Consider the following 18,137-nt stretch of genomic DNA (forward strand, 5'->3'; position numbering starts at 1 on the left):
CAACATTTCACCTGCATAGTCAAAACTGGTCTGAAAGCCAGATGACTTAGTAGCAGTGACTGGGCTTCTGCACAGAAATCTCTCCTCACCAATTGGAGCCTAACTGGGTTCCAGAGACTGCAACTAGTAGGCAATGTGTCCTGATTGATGAAGTTGATATACTTGCCTCTGTCTCCTTTGGTTTTTATCTGGCTAATCCTCTTTAAAGTACAATATCCAGTAAACTGTAAGGTGACTGCCTTTGAGGGAGAGTGTGGTGTACTGATGGCTACCTCTGTATTTTACCAGCCTTTTGGTCACTTAGAAGAGGTGCCAAAGATCAAGGAGAGGAAGGTGGTGGGCTACAAGTGTAAATTCTGCGTGGAAGTGCACCCAACGCTGCGAGCCATCTGCAACCACCTCCGGAAGCACGTCCAGTATGGCAATGTCCCATCTGTGTCAGCTGCTGTGAAGGTGAGAAGGGGGAGGTCCAGGTACCTGGGTGTGTGTGTGTGTGTGTGTGTGTGTGTGTGTGTGTGTGTTTTATTTATTAACCTATTACCTGGAGTGTGGCTTGGGATGCGGACATTCTTCTGTTATGCTTGGCTTGCTTTGCCTTGTTTTGATTTCTTTGCAGGTTGGACCTTCTGCTTCACTCTGTTCAGGGAAAGGTTTGATTTTGATGTGATTTCTGATTCTGCAGGACAGTTTGGGGGACAATGATGGTCCTACATTCTCATATAGGAGGCTTGGAGTCACGCTATTTCGTGCTGATTGTGACCACATCCTCATTTTGAATTGTCAGAGCTCATGGGAGGAATTGAGTGGGCTCTTCTCCCATCATCTGGGCCTCCTGCAGCCTCATTCATAATGCCATTAGGCAAATGACACGTGAAGTCCAGGAGAATTGGCATTTTTCTGCTTTCTAGGTTCTTTGAGGTGTGCAAGGGGCATCGATCAAACATAAAATAAAAGCCTTTAAGACCTGGTTTGTCTGTGGCACCCTTCTTTCCGTAAGGTGCAAGCCTGTATCTTCCTTCCCTCCACCTCCCCTTTACTAGATCTCTCTTGAATATCATAATCCAAATAGCAGCTACTGTTTCAATAGGTCATTCTCCACCCCACCTTCTAGAATACAATTAGGTACTTCCTACTTCTGAGCACAGAAATTAATTTAGGTTTCTGCCCTTTCCATCTGGATATTGGAATATATTTTTATTATTTGCTCTTTCTTGACCTTTGTATCCTGTTTACTCTGAAGGTAAAGCTTATCTTTTCTTGAACACTGAACCCCTGTCTCTGATGAGAACACTGGCAACCCAGGGACAGAGGAGATAGCTTGTATTTTACTGTAATGTATCCCAGGCTTGTTCCTAGATTCACATAAGAGAAAACTCAGTAATCTCAGGAACTACTTCGAAAGCTGATGCCGTAAGAATCAGACTGCTCCTTAACTTTTGGAATTAACCACACATTTACCTTCATTTGGAGGTGGCATTTTTATCTGCAAGATAGAGAGAGGCAGGGAGCAAAGATCTCTGCCCAGTTTCATTTCCAAATGGTCCAGGGTTCTTAAATGGCTAGTGTCGTAGTTACGGTTCTATTGCTGTGAAGAGATGCCATGACCAAGGCAACTCTTACAAAAGAAAACATGTAATTGGGGACCTGATCATATTTTCAGAGCCTTAGTCCATTATCATCCCAGTGGGTGTGGGGAGTGTGGTAGAGTACCTGCAGGCATGGTGCTGGAGATATAGCAAAGAGCTTTTATACCCTGACCCATAGGCAGCAGACAGAGAGAGGCAGACTGGGCTTGACATGAACTTTTGAAACATCAAAGCCCATAGCCTGTAACACACCTCCTCTAACGAGGCCTCACCTACCATAAGGACACATTTCCTGCTCCTTCTCAAAACAGTTATCAGTTAGGACCAAGCATAGAAATGTAAACCTACAGGGCCATTGTCATTCAAAGCACCACTACTAGACCATGCTTTTTCCTTTTCCTCCTCTCCCCTCTCTTCCTCTCTCCTTCCAGCTGCCCTGCTTCCTTCTCTCAGAGCTATAATCCTAATCCAACTTTATTTTGGAATAGATGAGATCACAATTTAAAAACTCTTTCTAAGATTGGTAATGAATAAACTATCTTCAGACTGGGAAAGCCCATGTCACACATCTCAAGTTCTCTGTTTCCAAAATATGTCTCCCCCAAACCAACACTGCTGTGAAAGAAATAGCACTCAAACTTGCCCTTTCTCTACGGGAGGCCAGAGAGGCCAGGGAGAGAACATTGGCAGGAGATGCTAAAGAGCTAGGGAGAGTGAAGAGACAAGAAGAGAGCTGGGTTAATAACAATGGATATTTATTTTGTTGGTGGGGCATGTGTGTGTGTGTGGTTTTTTTAGCAGGAGGCTGAAGACCCTTCCCACTTGTTCCTGGATGGAGTGGAAGCAACTGGAGATGACAGTGGCACCCTGGTGGGCCGGGTAGATGGTGGACACTGCTTGCTTGATGGAATGTTGGAGGATGAAACCCGGCCGGGGGGATACCATTGCAGTCAATGTGACCGAGTCCTGATGTCCATGCAGGGGCTGCGTTCTCACGAGAGGAGCCATCTGGCCCTGGCCATGTTTACCCGCGAGGACAAGTACAGCTGCCAGTATTGCTCCTTTGTTTCTGCTTTCAGACACAAGTAAGTGACACTGGGTAGTCTGCCGTTCTCATTGGGAGGAGGTATTTTAGGGAAGGCAGCTAAGCTGCAGCAGGAGACAAACAGACAGATACTCAGATGAGTAGGAAAGCTCAACACAGGATTCCTACCTGTGCTGAGGTGTCCCCAAATATAGGGAGACTTTGACCTCCATTCTTAGAATCTATAAAATGGGCCTAAGAGCAGTAGTGATGAGATGTCATTAGAGGTAGTCAACGTGGGCATTTATTGCAAATTGAGAAATTGGGGAATTGTGATGCTTTACCCAAGGGAAGATGTTTTTACTGCTAGGGCCACCAAATATTTAGTCAAAAGTTAAGTATCATTTGAAGAAGTCAAGTGTGCAAATGAGTCCCGTCAATCTGCGTGACTCTAGAGTCATTGGAAGGTAACAGGCTTATGGGTGTTAAGGAGTTGCTTGGGGACCAGTGAGGTGGAGGCGTGGGGAAAGGCATCTCTTGCCAAGCCTGGCGACCTGAGTTTGATTCCTGGGACTCACATGGAGAAGTTGGGAGAGCTGACTTGTGCAAGTGGTGTCTGACTTCCTTGTGAATGCTATGGCAGTGCAGGCGAAAAACTGTCTCTGTCACTCTCTTACACATTGCTAAACGTCTGGGGAGTCTAAGAAGCAGCAATGTCCCATGTCCCATGGCTTACCACAGCTTTGCGAGTGAAACTCGGGGTGATGAGAAGGGGGCATGTTTCTGAGATGAGTAAACTTTTGAGTAGAGTAAGCTTTCTATCACATACATATTCTTCCTCTTAAGACTGGCAGAATATTGAAGGTAACTAGCTTTCTGTCTCTTTCTGCTGTAATTGAAAACAAGTGAGGTTTCCTACTGAAAGCAGGAGGAGGAGGAGGAGGCCGTGTTTCCCTGGAGAGGAGAATAGATGACATTCCTTTTATTGTGATCCAAAGTCTAACATCTAATCCATACTGTGGCATTAACACTGCTATTGTCTTCAGTTCCGTAAGCATTAAAGCAACTGCATAATACACATAGGCCCTTAGTAAGTTATTTTGAATAAAATAATAATTTATGCCTGGCACGACATCTTCGGAAAATATGAAGATGAGCAGGGTAAGATTGGCTTATGAAAAAGAAAACTACAACAACAAAATGACTGGGCACGATAAGGTACACTTTTTAAAAAGATTTCAGTGAAGTGCTGTGAAATGTATTTCACTATTTTTTTTATAAATTTTTAGTTTTAGTTCATGTGCATTGGTGTTTCTTTGCCTGCATGTATCTCTGTGTAAGGGTGCCAGATCCCTTGGAACTGGAATTACAGATAGTTGTGAACTGTCTTGTGGGTGCTGGGAATTGAACCTGGGTTCTCTGGAAGAGCGGCCAGTGCTCTTAACCACTGAGCCACCTCCCCAGCCCCAAGTGCTGTGAAATTTAACAAAGGACAATTCACCCTCTGCTTGGGGAGAGTTATAGATTATGGCTATTGAGTCAAGTCTTACCATGGGAAGGTGGGGCCTGCATAGTTTGGGAAGTCAGGGTAGGGAGAATAGAGGGTCTTAAGTGGAGAGGATGTCAACCTCACTGAGGCCTAGCTGGTGGTTTGGTTTTAAATAAGCCTTAACTTATGTGAAAACAAACAGTGGAAGTTACCTCCTGGCTACCTAAATAGACATCCTATTAGGATGTCTTTAAATGCCAGGAATTAGTGCATTATAATTACAGTACTGGCAAAGGAAGAGTCTGGGATGAGTAACATATTCATAATTACTAACAATCATTGCACCTGCTGATATAGCGGGAACTGTCTTAAGTATCTTCAATTATTACCTCTTTATATTTACAAAACAGGCCTATGAGCTCTGGCCCCGTTATTATCTCCATATTATAGATGGGAAGAGTGAGGCCTAAAGAGACTACATAGTTTTCCCGAGGCCACATAGCTCATAAGTAATAGCTGGGATTCTGTCTCAGGTGGTCTGAGTGTAGTTCAGCCAGACTTGAGTCTGGTTGGCTGAGAGACTGGCAGGGCCATGTACGGAAATGAGGAGAATTGGCTTTGTAGGACAGTGTGCTGGGTTTGTGTAGCACATGTTGCTTGCAAGGAGACATCCAGAGGGAGCTGTCCGGGGGCGGTTGTTAGTGTAGCAGTGGAGCTCGGGAGAGCATTCTGTTGTCTCAATGGTAATGCAGCAACACTGCACGTGAGTCATTGAGAATGGAATGTAGACCTCTGGGGCGCTGTGCAAACGAGAACATCCCACACCTTGCTGGTTACATGTATTAATTTTCAGACTAATAACTATTAAGAAGTGCTAGGGGTTAATCCCGATTAAGTCATGTCCTCATAAACTCCTTCTGGGAGACTGATGTGTGGTAACTGTGGTTATATTTATCGGAGGGTTTCCGGCTCACCCCTTCCTTGCATACATGATTCCTTGAAATACACTTGTACTGTGCTTCATGTTGCTCTAGATCCTTGGAACAAGGCAGCTTGTGTGAACAGGTCAGGCACTTTGAAGTGCCCCCCCCCTGTTCCTGATCAAAGTAGAATTAATGATGTAAGAAAAGTTAACCCTTACTGGATTTTCTAACCTCCCTCTATCCCCCAGCTCCTCTCACCCTTACCCTCTCTCTATCTGTGTCACTTAGATAGGCTCTCTCACTAACTGGGCACATAAACTTTCTGTATTTGGATTGCCATCTTGCAGGGACCTGTGCTCTGAGAAGAGGAAAATCATGATCTGCTATGGTTTATTATGAATCCAATCTCTCAATCCCAAAACATCTTCCTCTCTCTCCCACCCTCCTTCCCCCCCCCCCCCTTCCTCCCTTTTCTTCCCTCCCTCTCTCTCTCCTTTCATGCAGTTATACTAGAACTTACCACGTAGCCAAGGCTGGTCTCCTGATGTTCACGCCTCTACCTTCCAAGTACTAGGATCAAAGTTATATGCTAACACACTGGACTTCTAGAACGATTCTTTTACCGCTTCCTCCAGGTTCTCCTCCTCTTAAGGATCCTCTCACAACTTGCCCTCATTGTTTTTTTTATTAGTTATGGTGCACATTGTCATTAGAAAACAACAGGGAAGACTTGGAACAGCTTAGAAGTCGTGTTTTGATGGGAAAATGTTTGTGGTTTTTAATCCCAGTTTCCTTTTCTTCCTTCTCAAGCTTGGACCGGCACATGCAGACCCATCACGGACACCACAAACCGTTCCGCTGCAAACTCTGCTCTTTCAAGTCCTCCTACAACAGCCGGCTGAAGACACATATCCTCAAAGCCCATGCTGGTGAGTTGGTATTCATGCTATACTTCTCCCTCACTCTCTCGAGTTGGTTACCCCATGGCCTTGAGTGAGATGTAAATTCTCGAATAAGCACAATTTATCCTTGGGATGGTTGCTTGTTCAGTTTTAAAGAGAATGCAAAATTAACTTTCATTCATAAAAGCAAAGAAGTCACCAATGCTTTGTTTGCTTGATGCTACTAGTAGCTTAGAATATGCTGTTTTATGTTTTTAAAAAAATGTATGAATTACCTTGGCTTGATCCAGGAATTAAAGCTAACTAACTACTGAGATAGAACATAAGCTAACAAAAGACTCAGGAAGTGTGAGGTTTCTCGGGAGATGCCCTTAGGTGAGCCATGCTTGAGTCAACGAGCGTCTGGGAAGCTGTGCTGTTTCTGTCACTGCGTGGTATTCGTCCCAGGCTGTGCACTAAGCTGTGACAGCCATCATCGTTTTCATTCCTGCAGCATCCCAAAAGGGCAGGTGTTATGTGATTCTCTCTATGCCTTTTGGAGCACTTTACTCTGGACTGTCTTACAGAAGCTGCCCAGAGCCTGGCTCTTCACTGTTGCTGCCCACTTATTACCCGTGTCTTTTCATCTGCTTCACGAGCATTGGACCTGCTGAATTGTTTTAGTGTCATGAAACTGCTTAAGCCACACACTGCCCTTAGCTCCACCAGGGATCAGACTTGGAGCAAGGCGTTTAGCCATGTGGGCTTGTTTCTGATAGTTTTTAGGTCTCTGGGAAACTTCTAAAGTCCAAGGAGTAAGTAACTTCAGCATTCACCATACTTTTTTAAACTCATGTATTTTGTAAATTATTCAGCAGGGACAACATCTTGGTGAGCTTTTCTCATTGACTTCTGTCTTGTCAAAAAAGCATTTTTTACCAGTTGGGGGCTTGGTGAATGCGTTGGCCCAGGTAAAGGTCTCTGAACAATCCAGATGCAGCAACTTCAAAGCAAGAAGCCTCCCTGTGCTCGATAGTTGGCCTGAAGAAGTATCCAGAAAGAAAGTAAAAGTAATACAATTCTGTTTTCAGTACACCGTGGGAGCTTGGTCACTGACAGGGCTCTAAGCCATTGAGAGATCCTTGGCTTGGAGAAAGCCATATGTTTGCTATAAGTCTCTCTAATCTGTCTGTTCTCAGTTGATTGCTTTATTTATTTTCATTGGTGTCTATAGGTAAGCCCTTGCTATATAGCTCAGGCTGGACTTGAACTCACTGCCTAGCCCAATCTCAAACTTGCAGTAGCCCTCCTATCTCAGCCATCAGAGTCCTGGGATTACAGGCATGTGATTTCATTCATACCTAGTGCTCTGTTGTGATTTAGAGCTAAGTGGTATCGTAGGCCAAGAAGAAAACCTGGATTTGACTCTTAGGTTGTGAGACAGACTCATAGCTACCTAGTAAGAGTCATGTAACCAAATTCACATTACCATGAGGGGCTAGAGAGGTGGCTTTGTGGTTAACACTTACTGCTCTTCAAGAAGACCTGAGCTGGGTTCTCAGTAACTATAGTGCGAGGCTCACAAACACTTGTAATTCCAGTTATAGGGAATACAACACTCTCGGGCCTCAGTAGGCACGTGTATATATATGTGGTACACATAAATTAATGTAGGCACACATATACACATAAGTAAGAATAAACAAATAAGCCTTTAAAAAAATCAATGATGACAGTGCTGTCTCCCGGGTTTTAAATTTAATCTTAAAAATAACTGTTTAAGTAGCTAGCAGGCAACACATCTGTAGTTCTTGGATTTGGGCAACTGAGGCAGGGGATTCCCTGAGTTCAGGAATTTGAGCCAAGCTTAGCAACATAGCAACGTACCACTTTTAAGACAATGCATTTGAAAGTGCATATTTATTGAAGAAAATTTTAAAACAAAAGGAATTTATTTAGTCATCCATAATGTTATCATATAAAGGGTACTATTAAGTTTTGATAATTCCTGTCCTATTTTCCACAGTTGTGATTATAATATCTGTAAAGTATGTTTTATGTTTCAATTCACTCTTAATTTTCTGTTTTATTACCAGTTCTCAAGAATTTATTTTAATGGTGGTTATTCAAGAGGATATACGTACCTACATTTGTCTAATTGTTTTCTTTTGTTTCAAAATCTAGGTTGTTTCATATCTTCCCAGCATAAATAGTATAATTTTTTCACCAGTTTGCTTATTTACATTCTCATTGTGTGTGTGTGTGTGTGTGTGTGTGTGTGTGTGTAAGACTTCTTACAGGAAGTCAGTTCTTTTTATCATGTGGGTTCCAGGATTGTAACTTGGGTCATGAGCCTTGCCCTCAAGGGCCTTTACCCACTGAGCCACCTTGCCAGTTTATAAATAATACTAATCTCCAAATAAAGTTTTCTCTCTGTATTAAGGGTGTATCCCTCCCTCCTTTTCTCCCTCCCTTCTTCCTCCTTCCCTCCCTCCCTTTTTCCTTATCTCCCTTCCTTGCTCATTGGGATTTTTGTGACAGTATCCTTCTGTTGCAGCCAGGCTATTCTCAAACTCAATCTTCTTACTTTAGCTCAAATGCTTGGGTTGTGGGTGTGAACCCCTATGCCTGGCTTGTAAGCTATTTTCTTAATTGAGACTCTCAGGGGTAGGATTATTAGATTGGAGGCCAAATTGCTTTGTTGTTACTCTAAATGAAATTGATTTCTGGTTTGATCAGACGAGTATATATCTCTCCAATATCAGACAAACTCACTGACAACCTTGATTCTTAAAAATGTAATGAACTTGAAAGTTGGTTTACAGCAAAGGCTAGCCAAACTCTCTTCTTAATTTGATAATGGCTTTCTGTGCTGTATTCCGGTTCCAATGTATTATTTATTGAATGCTGAAAACAATATCCATGTTCCCCCTCTCACTTAGGCTTAACATATATAATTCTCCCTCCTAAAGAAATGTTCCACCTCTGTACTGTTGATTAGGTAGGGAGTGGAGTTTCATGATGAGCTTGCCCTGAGCCCCAAATGTATGTGGGGAGAAAATGGTTAAGAATGAGGAGATAAGTAGTTCAGCAGAATTAAACATTGGGAATTAACACAGTAGTGCTCCCATGGAGGGACAGAATGTTTGGGAAAACCACTGAGATGAAGAATTAAAAATGTGTTATTTTCTGTGGTTGACTGAAACCTGCTGCCATCGCTTTTTAGTGTGGAGATGGAAGAGGTTTAACCCTTTCTGAATTGGGTGCCACATTGGGGGAGAACCATCCCAACACTGCACTACTATAGGTAGGACAGGATCTACATGGGGACAGGCAACTTTACCATTGGAGCTTGTCAGGGCTTCTTATTTAGAACTTGTGGTTGTGAGAATGGGCAGGGAGCTGTCCTCAGAAGGTTTCTAGACCAAGCACCCCTAGAACATATCTCTAGAGGGAGCCGATTAACGGTGTGGATTTGCTTTCTAGCCCTCTTTCTCCTGACTCCCACCTTTCCTCTCTACCTCACCACCATCTTCTTCCAGGTGAACATGCCTACAAGTGTTCCTGGTGCTCATTTTCCACCATGACAATCAGCCAGTTGAAGGAACACTCACTCAAGGTCCACGGCAAAGCCCTGACCCTTCCCCGGCCACGGATTGTCAGTCTTCTCTCCTCACATAACCACCACTCCTCTCAAAAGTCTAGCCCAGCCGAAGAAGCGGAGGACTCCAACGGTAAGAATGGCTTGGCAAGATGGAGTCAACTGTGTAGGATGGGGCGAGTTGGGATTTTTCTTTTTCTAGAGGAAATTCTTATGTGAAAATATGATTGTTCAAAGGAAGGAAAGGGTATGAGCACTCTGGATACTGGAGTAGGAAGAGGTGCAGACCCCACATCTTTGTGATGCCCTGGTAATAATGTCCATGGGTACCAATGAAGCATCACGCTGGGTAGGATGCGCTGGTGTTGGGTTCTACCATGGTAGATGCTAGTGAGATGGGAATGGAATACACAATAGATCATCTGTTGTTCCTATGACTATCTTGTCTTATAAGAAAATGTCCTGGGAGGTGTATGGAGTTGTCAATCGTGTAAGTTAACCGAAGCTCAGAATAGAAGGGAAGAGTGAGTGAATGAATGAATGAATGAATGAATGGGGCACTCGTATCAAAGTGGGTCACATTGTTTTCTTAGAGCTGAAGTATGTTGCTTAAGTGTATCAGAGACTCATTAGTTGGGAAATGGGTTTAGAACTGCTTGGCTTTTAGTCATAGCTTCGAAAGACAGGCAAGAAGATGTGGAGAGATGTGTTCACTGGCACTGTGACCAAAGCATGTCTAGAAGACAGTCTTGACTTAGATCCAGTCAGTCAGCATGGCATCAGGAGCGAAGGGACAGCTTCTTGTTTTGATCAGACCTGGAAACAGACCTGAGCTGACAACAATCAGCTTGCCCAGAATATCTGTAGGCGGGGCACCTCGGTGGAGGAGTGGAGAGTATAGGAGGACCTGAAGCTCCTCCCTTCCCCTCTGATGCATGATGCCTTCTGCAGCATGTCTGAGCCAGCAACTGTTGTGACCTACAGTTCTCCCAGCTTAGGAAGACCTTTCTCCCAGCATCTACAATTCCATCCCTGGGAGGAGCTCGGTGGATGGAAAGTGGAGCAGAGACCTGGATTCTAACCATCTCCCTCTGGCAGTCCTGTTTCCTTAGGCAGTCTTAGTTTCTATTCCTGTATGTGAGGTTGAATAATGATATATGCAAGCCTCAGCTGCTTGTCCTGAGAGATTAATGAGACAAGGTGCACATGTAAAATGCCTGCTGTAATGTCTGACACACAGGAAGTATCAGTGACTGGCCATTTTCATTTCTGTGATTTTCATCTCTTAGTCACGGTTGTGTTCTTTGGGACCATTTATGGCAAATGTGGATTTGGGCTTATTCACTCGAGGGCTTAAATCTAGATGTTCTTCAAGATGACCTGAGACTCTGATAGCCCAACTTGCTAACAGAGACTAATTCTCAGGTTATCAAAACTGTAATTAATGATCTTTATTCATGAAATCTAAGAAGAGGAGGGAGCAGAGAGGTTAGTTAGCCCTGAGACCAAAATTAAAATAAAATGAAAAGCCTGAGTGTCAGACAGCACAGAGAACCTAAGAACTTCTGACAACCAGGAGGTTTCTTATGTGCCTATGAGGGACTGAGCGTCCCCAAAACTGGTTTAAACTGTGGAGGGAAGCCAGTGCTGTCGGAGTCTCCACACCAGAGCGCTTTGAGAGCACATGTGAAAGAGTAAAGAAATAACCCCCTTTCACCTGCACAGTCTGTTCCCTGGGTGCGTGGGGGTTATAGTATATTGTGACCAGAGGGCAAAATAAAATTCAACCTAAATTATAAGGTTTTTATTAATGTGAATTTTAATTAATTGGGTTTTTTTTTCTTTTAAATCTGTAATGGAAACTGTACTCCTGCAGTCATTTGAGTGAAATGGATCCACTTTAATACTATTCCCAGTAAAGCCTTTTCCTGGGACAGTCTACTCAATTCCAACCCTTCCTTTGTCTCCCTTGCAAGATTGGTCTCATTCCTGGGCTAAGGGGGTCCGGTAGACTACTTACTCATTCGTTTCCACCTTGGCTAAAGAGAGCTGAGTTCTGCCAACTCTCTGAACCTGTATTGGCTACAAACTGGTGTAGGCACAGACAAACCCTAAATAAACACGAGGCTGTTTTGGCCCTCTGGCACCAGAAAATGAAATGCTTAGAAGACACTAGCACATACATCTGAGCTTACTACAGCCCCAATCCTGAAGCCTAATTTTTTTTTTTTTTTTTTTTTTTATGGTGGTGGTGGAGGGGGGGGACAAATGTCAGACTCTTGGAAGCTGGACTGTGGAGAGGGGTGGGTGTCTCAACGACATGGCAATCTGACATTGAGTGACTGTAACACATAGCCGCAGGAAGATAATTTCTATATGCAGTGGCACTTTTTATTTTCTGTCTGGAGAAAGGACACATTTGCTGTGAACGCTATAGGTGGAAACCATTTGCTGAGACTCACACAAACTCCTTGGTCCTGTACTATTTTTAGCATACATAAATAACGCATATCTAAGGGCCAGCCACGATTAGTTTAATTTGATGACAAGAAAGTTGATCAGGGGGTGGGGGTAACAGAAAGGAGGCATCAAATAGGCTGTTCTCGTGAAGGAATAATTATGCGGAAAGAATAATTAATAGTTTGTGCATTCGATAAGTGTTTTCCTAAAGCCCCACTTTAAATCTCACATTGTTTAGCAGGGCCAGGAATGACTTAGGAGGCCCACACTAGGAGGACCATTTGCCAGGGAGCTCATGGTGGATTCCTAGAAACAGCTCAGTCTGGAGGATGGAAAAACAGCTGTGGGGCTAGACAGTAGCCTGTAAATCATGCTCTGAATGGTGTTTGAAACACACATGTGAAATCCAATTGCACGTTTTAATAGGGAGAAGCTGTGGAGCTATTGGCTCTCATTTAGGGTTTCCCACATTGCAGATGCCAGGACACTGTGAACACATGAACCAAAAATGTGTTGCAGGCCTAAGGGAGTGGAGATCCATAAACCTAGGGAAATGGCCAGTATGTCCTTGGCTATCTAAATCCCTAGTGAGTGATGAGAGTAAAATGAGTTGACATGCTCACTGCTGTTTTGCAGCGGGCAAACGCTTGCTGTCGTGAGAACAAGCCAGTTTTTTCTGGCAGAGGGAAGCAGTCCAGAGGAGAGGTTTTGTCTAGGCTTCTAACCCAGAGGGATGCACTAAAGGAGTGGGGAAGGAAGCTGAGAGAGTAAAAATGGGAGGTAGAGGGCAGCTCTAAACCCCATCTGCCTGGATACACACCTGTTCAGAGCTTCAACGGGGCTCTTGGGCTGGAAGCTGTCAGTCTTGACTTGTTTCATGAATCCTCTAAATACTTTGTGTGATCAGTTGTTAGGAAGAAAAAGCGATGGTCGCGTGGTATTGGTTTTGTGTATCGGATAATGGGAAATGGCACTCACTCACTATTCAAAACAATGCATTAAGGGGGAGACAGCAAGGTTGTCAACAAAGTTAAGTGTTCCACAGGGATGTGTTTACTGTGTTCCTTCTCCTGCCATTTAAATATAGGACTGACTGGCTTTTATCAGTCTGTTTCCAAGTCTCCTCTTTCAGTCCAGAGAAATCGGTACAGGCACGGCTGTAAAATAACAAAGAAAGTAGGCCAATGGAGTTTAGCCATGAGGTTTGTTTAGGCCTGAGAAGCTACACAAGACATGAGCAATGGATATGTAATTGGAAATTCGGCCATGTCCTGCCTTTTTCCTCCTTGAATTTCCCCTGGCCAAAAACAACCAAGCAAGCAAACAAATAATTTCTTCTGCCTATCCAGTCTGCCATATGAAATTGCTTGCTTTAGGAATTAGCTGCCATGAGACTGTTTAAACAAAAGGTAATCACGAAGACTAAGTGTAGAATGAGAGAGAGAGAGAGAGAGAGAGAGAGAGAGAGAGAGAGAGAGAGAGGTGACCTTTCCAGCCTGACACCTAGTTAGCAGCTTTGAGAAAAACACTAAAAATTCTTAGTCATAATACCCCTCCATTGGAGAAATCTTTGATTTTGTGACTTATTTATAAAAATATGATGTGCTATATGATTTTTGTAGGTTTTGGTAATTCTGAGGTAACAGGAAAATTTAAGGAGCAGTGTGATTTGTTTGTTTATTTAGTCTTGTTTGTTTTTTAAGACAGGCTGCTCTTGAACCCACTATAGCACAGGCTACCCACAAACTTACAGATATCAGGCTACCTCAACTTCCAGGGTGTTAGAATCAAGGGCATCTGCTACTGTTCCTGGTTGCTCAATGACTTTGTTGCTGTTCTAACTTTTTTTAGTTGCCCTTTCAAAACTCCAGATACCGTAGTTGATAGGACTTTTTTTCACACCTGAAAATCACAGTTCTCTACATTCACTCAGAGTTAGCTTCAGTCATTTTTTGCAGAATGCCTTCACTAACCAATCCTGGCGTCACCTCCTGTCTCTGTAGCTGCTACCTTCTTCCTTCCCACCTGCACCTGTTGAATAAGCTTTGCAGAGCGTGGGGAAGGATTTTCTCCTTGATTGCGTCTTTCTACAAGTTTATGACTTTTCCTTCCTTTGAAGCATGTTTTTAAACTCTCTGGGCCCTGCCTTGATTTTTATCACTGCTGCCCCTTCCCTGTGAGCTGTATTTGCACTTGTAGGTATATGCCATGGTTTGTCCCTATTCCAAATGGGACAGTCAGGTAGGTATTTGGGAAATACAGTATTAAGTTTATATCTATTCAAGAGAGACATTCAAAAGGCACCAATTTGGAGATGATGCCTTGGGGACTATTTTCACAGAAAGTTTCTGATGCAATTATCCTGCCATAGTGAACAGATCTGCCGTCACATAGCATTTGAAATATTGTCATTGTTCTCTACTTGCGAGCATCTGTGTAGGAGGGAAAGTGGATGTTGAGATGGACGGGTGTCTCAAGAATGAAGAAGTGTGGTAGTGTTGGAGAGAAATGGTTATTGCTATAAGGTTGCCAGTAGCTGAGCTGCCTCTTGTATTCAGTGTATACAGTTGCCCCTTCAGTGGACAGTTAATTTTCTGTCTCTGGGACAAATGAAATCCAAACTCAAAAGATCCTGTGTAGAATGAAGCAAACTAATAAAACTCATTGATGAGTAGGACTTTATTTTCCCTGAAGAATTTTTCCACCAGGCTGCTAATATGAAATGATGTAACGGCTATATGATAACCATTAGTGCAGCTCATCTTGGTCAACTTGGTTAATGTATGGAATATTCCAAGGTGTCAAATGCAAGACATTAGGGAAAGCCTTTAAAACTAGTAACTAGTAACTAGTGTGTGAGTTACATGTGAGTAAACACGAGAATAGAATTGAGGCTATCCCTAAACTATCAACTCGTTTAAACTTGACTGTGGTGATACTTGACACTTCAGAATTGAGATCTGGGATGTCTGCTTTCTGAGGAGAAGCTTTTCAGATCTCTAAATAGGTCAGACATAAAATTCAACCTTTGAGAGGATCCAATTAGTTGCTAGGGCGTCAGACTTTCCACACAGGTTCCAATTGCAATCAGATTTCTCTTGGGGTGAAAAAAAAGAGAGAGGTGGTTTCTCTAAAAACGACATAATGAAATGGAGACCTTTATGTGAATAACTGCAAGATACAAAGATTTACATCGTTTATAGCACATGAAACATAACACATAATTTTAATGGCTTGGATGTAATTTTTAATAGGTTCAGCTGGTCTTAGAATTACCTGACCAGACACTACTAACCTTACCTCTTTGACATCAGAATTTCTTCATAAAATGCAGTCTAGATTTTATTTTATGCTTATTATAAAGAATGACAGCTCTACTGTAAAGTCTTCAAAGTCATTGGCTCCCCAAAACAAAGTGGTGTCAAAGACTAGTTTGCACTCTATGGGTTTCTAGAGGATAAGTTATAAGAACTGGCATGAGTGGCATACAGGAACCCTCCCTCCCTCTTGATCATCTTGAACTTGATCATGTGATAGAGCCTTCCAAGGAAACCCACTTGCCTGGGATTTGGAACTTTAAATGTTTTTGTTTTGTTTTTTAAATTGATGGACAGTTTCTTACATTTACACGGTGAATTTTAGTGTTTTTTGAGTCAGCTGCATTTTTGTGTGTGAAGAATTAGATAACATTTCAAATGTAGACTTTCCACGTCCTGGGAATCTAGTCAACTAGTCCATTCCCCTCTCCACAAGACAACAGAGACGTTTGGTCATCAGAAATATAAATTATTTGTTACCGAACACACTCATAATTAGTTCCAAGCCACACTGGCGTTTGCATGTGTCTTTGGTTGCCTTGGTGATTAGTTGGAGACTATCTTCTGACTTCCAAAATCACAGGAGTATGGCTCGGTGCAGTGGTTCTCAACCCCCCTCTAATGCTGCAACCCTTCAGTACAGCTCCTCATGTTGTGGTGACCCCAACCATGGAATTATTTTCATTGCTACTTCATAACTGTAATTTTGCTACTATTATAAGTCAAAATGTAAACATTCGTGGTTCCGGATGGTCTTGGGACCCCTGTGAAAGGTTCATTGGACCCCTCCCCTCAAAGGGTCATCACCCACAGGATGAGAACCAATGGTCTAAAAGAAATAATTTTTTTTGTTTGTTTCTTTTAACTAGGTAGAAAATACATTCAGCTATTACTCTAATCATCTAGAATAACATTTATTCTTTTTTGAAAGGAAAAAAAAATCCCATTCCGTATTATTGACTACCTTGAGTTTTCTGTCACAGGAGCTAAAACTGGATGTTTTACTTTGCTTTTATTTAATCAAAAGTTCTTCAGGTTGTCCTGAGACTTGTGTGACCTGGAAGCACCATCTCCTTTCATTTACGGTTGTTTGTGAGAGAATTTTACCCATGAAAGGGTAAAGACTTGCCATGTCCTGGGAATCTAGTCAATTAGTCCATTCCCCTCTCCACAAGACAACATAATCTGGGAAGAACAGTGGGAACAAACCGATTCAGGGGGAAAGATGAGGGGCAGCATTGCTGGAGTGAAGGATATGTCCTGAGAAAGACTGCCTGGTGAAAAGAATTTCTTTAAAAAAACAAAACAAAACACTTGAAACAAGATACCATAGTTTGGAAACCACTACTATTTTTTCTTTTTTTAAGTTATCTAAATTTTAATGGGTTGCAGCATTAGAGGGGGGTTGAGAATTTAAGTAATGTGTATGTTTTCTTAAGTTATTCAGAATCCTTTAATCATAGCCTACAGAAAATTCTCAGTGGTGATGGTGGTGCTTCAACAAAAATAGAGAGATAAAGGAAGGTCGAGGTGGCACAAGAGGCGAGATTTCAGGTAGAGGATGTATTTCTTTTCTGCTGGGCTCTGTCCCTTGTTGAGGCCTGGGGAGGAATATGTCTGGCCTCTGGGCTCTAATCCTTTTACAGGCTCCACCCAGGGAGATGTCTGGCCCAAGTGCAGGGCCCAGCTTAAGTTTCATATACCAACACTCTACTCCTGGGGAGCCTGCCTGCTCTGCTGCTCAGTTCAACAGCTTCCTCGGGGACACACAATATGCTTAGATAAATCTCACAAGCCAACCCCCTTACATCATCTTTTATTTTCACACACTTCAAGTTTTCCACCACAACTGTAGAGCAAACCGCATGAAGAGGGCAGACCTTCCAAACCCTTATAATCTAGTTCTTAGTTTTTAGCATTGCTAGTGATTTTCTACCTTTGGGCCAGAGGGAAAAAGATCCATTGCAGTTTCTATAAGGACCCTGCATGTCTCCTTGTTTGCTTTCTAAGTGATTAAAAATAATCATTTTTATTGATTTAACTCTGTTGATTGCTTTAAATTGATCATCTGCCTTAATATGTCTCAAGAATGTGAGGCACAAATGATTAATTTGATTTTATGAGAAGGAAACTGAAGTCCTGAGGGCTGAGATGGTGGATTTAAAAAAAAAAAAAAGTCACAGAACCTAGATGTGCTGGAGTTGGATTTCATACATTAAATCCAAAGCTCATGTTTGTCTTTCTTTACCTTTCGCCTTGTCAAGGTCTGACGGCAAAACTGCCCATGTAGGCATGATATGGACTAGTATAGCAAACCTCTTGTATGTTTGGGGGTTCTGGAACCTTCTGAAGGAAACCAGAGGTGTGGTATAATTCATTGATATTTAGAGCTTAAGTTAGTAGACGTGCAGGCAGTATGAAGTTAAAGGACCAGAAATATAAAGTGAAAAGTATTTCTAGCTTTTAGTGGCTCACCACTATGGGAAGGAGAAGGCTTGGCTCTCAGAGAATATGATGGAAGAGATGGAGCTTATGCTGGAATTGGATTGCAGGACCAGTCTAGCTGGAGGGGAGTGTGTGATTTGAGTGGGGGAATAGAAGTGCAGGCCAGTGAGGAATTGAACACAGGGGGAACTACCATGGGTTTGTTAAGGAGCAGCTGAATAGGAAACCCCAATAGCAGGGGAGCCTCGCTCCTGTGGAAAATGCTCAATATTTCTGAGCGGTAAATCTGTTTCTGTCTCTTTAGGAATGGGAATGCATTAAAAAATAGTCAGAACGGGCCTGGAGAGATGACTCAGTGCTTAAGGTCATCCTCTCCTCCTTTAGAGTATCAGAGTTCAGATCCCAATACCC

General features: G+C 42.7%; 1 protein-coding gene across 1 annotated transcript in view; it reads left to right on the plus strand.

The window, feature by feature from the left end:
* Znf462 (zinc finger protein 462) overlaps positions 1 to 18,137 on the plus strand; it is a 132,398-nt gene that overhangs the window by 62,729 nt on the left and 51,532 nt on the right. The window contains 5 exon segments of the mRNA XM_051187820.1: positions 289 to 453; positions 2,385 to 2,456; positions 2,568 to 2,671; positions 5,833 to 5,951; positions 9,446 to 9,637. Coding sequence (XP_051043777.1) covers positions 289 to 453; positions 2,385 to 2,456; positions 2,568 to 2,671; positions 5,833 to 5,951; positions 9,446 to 9,637 — 652 coding nt within the window.

The sequence above is a fragment of the Phodopus roborovskii genome, unplaced genomic scaffold, assembly GCF_943737965.1.
Source record: "Phodopus roborovskii unplaced genomic scaffold, PHOROB, whole genome shotgun sequence".
Taxonomy (NCBI): Eukaryota; Metazoa; Chordata; class Mammalia; order Rodentia; family Cricetidae; genus Phodopus; species Phodopus roborovskii.